The sequence below is a fragment of the Drosophila sechellia genome, chromosome 2R (assembly GCF_004382195.2).
Source record: "Drosophila sechellia strain sech25 chromosome 2R, ASM438219v1, whole genome shotgun sequence".
Classification (NCBI taxonomy): Eukaryota; Metazoa; Arthropoda; class Insecta; order Diptera; family Drosophilidae; genus Drosophila; species Drosophila sechellia.
In genome coordinates this window covers 9507786-9511020 of record NC_045950.1, presented here as the reverse complement: position 1 = coordinate 9511020, position 3235 = coordinate 9507786, and the positions used below count along the sequence as shown (strand labels likewise).

Sequence of the window (3235 nt, the reverse complement as noted above, 5' to 3'; positions counted from 1 at the left end):
GTGCCCGTTGTTTTCCCCGGCATGAAATGGTTATTGTTTATGATTTTCCAACGCTGTCGAGCAGGATGTTCGCATTGCAATCACCCCACTGGTTTGAGTGAAACAATCGACATGGGTGTGGCATGTGAGCATGTGAATGAAGTGATCAATGCGCCTAACAATGATTGACGTCACTTCCCGCGACCAGGGGCGTCGTGGCATGGTGGAGGCGCCATGAAAGGGCTGTCGAAGATGGCGCTTTTCCACTGCCACGCCCCCTTCCCAGCTCGACTGCAGCTGGCAAACAATTATGCAAAATCGCTGGCGTTAGCAGTTTTATGCAGAAATTAATTTTGCATTTTTAATTTTACAGCTCCAGTGGCGGGGGCTTAAAGCGAGGGGAGAATCCATCGCCCAGCTAAAAACAAGAAAAAAACGCTGCGACAGCAATCTGCACTGCTCACAAAGGATTGATAAGGGATAGATGGTCGTACACTAGTCGTACACTCGAAGAAAAAACAGGCAGTTCCTAGATGACATCTATATTTATCAAGTATGCTAAAAATATCGAACTACTAACATAAAAAGTTATTATTATGAATTTAATTAATGAATTTAATTCTTTATAAACACATTTAATATTTATAAATTATGCCATTTACAGGATAAACTAATTATATAAATGACAAATTGGATCAGGTGCTAAGATGGTATAAATATGAATATATGATTACGCAAGACTTCTTGCCATTAGTATTTTTCTCAGCTAATTCTTAAAGAAATGTAAACAGGCTACACACTTAGAAATAGCTACTAGTTATGAAACGGCTGGAATCAATTTTTTAAGTGTAGCTCAAGATGTAAACATCACGCGATATTTAATCTGGTCCATCAAATGGCCACGTACCCCCGAGCGTGGGCTTTTTACTCCGCGCCCAACTCAGGCAAATCATTCCGCAATCGGAAGACATAGTGGTAGGTTGCTCAAGATGTTCCAAGCGGATCGCCGAGATTTGCCCAGCCAACCGCCCAAGTTGGCTCCGCCAAAGGAGCAGGATCAGTCGCGCCTGGTTCAGGTTCCCGATCCTGATCACCGGGACATGCAGTTCCCGGACATCTGGCTGCGTGATAATTGCCGCTGCGAGGAGTGCTATCTGCCACAGACACTGAGTAGGTTGCCCCAGCTGTGGAACCATCTGGACACCAGTGTGCGGGTCCTGCGGCAGAGCGTGGACGTGGACCAGAAGGTCCTGTGTATAGAGTGGTCCGATGGACATGTCTCCCAGTATCCGTTCAGTTGGCTGAGGGAGCGGGACTTCTCATCCGCGAACCGCCAGCGTTACCTGCGTGACTTCTACCGCCCGGAGCAGAAGTTGTGGAGCGGTCTGGACTTTGAGCAAATCCGTCAGGTGTTCTACTACCAAGAACTGATCGATTGCGACTCGGCGTTGCAGCAATGGCTCCAGCACCTGGCAGTGTACGGAGTGGCCTTGGTCAAGGAAGCACCTTTGGATATGGACGTCCTTCGGAGATTGTCCAACCGGGTGGGCTTCATGAGACGCACCACCTATGGAGAGGAATTCAGTGTTCGGGCACAGCCTGGAGCCAGCAACTACGCCTACTTGGCCGCACCACTACCGCTCCACACGGATATGCCCTACTTTGAGTACTTGCCCGGAGTAACCATGCTGCACACCTTGGAACAGTCCGCCTCGCCCGGTGGAGTCAATCTGCTGGCCGATGCCTTCTATGTGGCGGAGGTGATGCGGGAACGCTATCCGGAGCAGTTCCGAGCTCTCTGCCAGACTCCCGTGGACTGGGCGGACATCGGAAGCGACGGCGATCTGCAGTTCCACAATATCTGGAGAGCACCGGTCATCAAGTGAGTAGATTTAGATTGGGAGTCAAGTGAAGGAGATTTATATTGAGGGAGTTCCTTTGATCGGTTTCTTTAAGCGAACTGGTGCATTTAAAAATGTACCAAATGTTTAAAACCATAACTTACTTAGTTAAGTTGCAAATTACTTTAAATACTTTAAGAAATGCTATTCCCGAGTTTTTATTTTTCAAGCATTTTCTGCACTTTTAAAATCTATTTTTCTCGCAACTTGAAATGTTTCTGTTATCTTGAAAAATAGTTCAAATGTTTTTAGGTGGAGGGAACCATTTGTTGAGGAGGGACATGCATAGCTGCCCCAGCAGAGCCTGGCTAACATTTCGATCTCTTGCAGCTTGGACGCGGAGGGCCGGTGTGTGCGCATCAACCACAGCATTCCGCAACGCGACAGCCACTTCAGCGTGCCGGTGGAGCAGGTGCGTCCGTGGTACGAGGCGATGGCCACCTTTGTGGGCCTGGCCCACGAGCACTCCTGCAGATTCAAGACCACGCCCGGCGACGTGCTCACGTTCGACAATTTGCGCCTGGTCCACGGACGTACCGGGTACGACGATACGGACCGCAATGTGCGCCACATCCTGGGCGCCTTCGTCGACTGGGACATTGTGTACTCGCGCCTGAGGGTCCTGCGGAATGCCAGTGCCACCTCCAGCCCACCTGATGCTCCTTAGATAGCAGGCGCAGCAGCCACATGTGCTTATTGCCACATTAATTAGCCATCTATCAATGCCAAAACGCTTTGATTGACATCGCAATGTGGTAGCAGTAGACGGAGTAGTATCATTAAGTTACTTTCGCATTTATTCTGCACGTGAAATTAAACCATTTATTGACATTTTGAATAAATACAATTTTAATGGTTTCTAAGCCTTTGACACACCTCAATGCTAATTGACATTATTTAATTGGGTTAAACGTGTGATTTAAAGCCTTTCGATGAGGAAGAAGAAGTCACTCGAGAAGTTTACTAATCTGTTAAACGTGAACATCTGGCTGATAAGTAATTCTATTAGTTTCGCTACCCTGTTGGAAAATGGGAATGTTAGACTACACGCAAAGTTTTGAATTAGTTAAAAGTTTTATGCATTCGCTTTTTAAGCTTATTCATAATATTCAATAGTACTTTTCCATAATTCGAATATACTCAATTTTCATTAATATTATTATTTGGAAAATATTAAATTATTTAAAAATTAATAAGCAGCAATATAATCTACCTTAAATTACAGGGTATGCAGGCTAATCCGTGATTCAATACACAGCTGCTAGCCAAACAGGCCACTGGAAGTGAAAGTCCAGCACACGTCATTGTTTACGCCGGGCAACAAAGTGGCTTATCAGTGGCCAGTTGAGTCAACA

At 46.3% G+C, this 3235-nt stretch overlaps 1 protein-coding gene across 1 annotated transcript; it reads left to right on the top strand.

Moving 5' to 3' along the window:
• The first annotated feature begins 931 nt into the window (after positions 1-931).
• Positions 932-2761, top strand: LOC6608987 (gamma-butyrobetaine dioxygenase). Its single transcript, XM_002033664.2, has 2 exons — positions 932-1861; positions 2211-2761. Exons 1-2 carry the CDS (start codon positions 969-971, stop codon positions 2545-2547), a joined length of 1230 nt encoding a protein of 409 aa, XP_002033700.1. The 5' UTR covers positions 932-968; the 3' UTR covers positions 2548-2761.
• Positions 2762-3235: the final 474 nt, after the last annotated feature.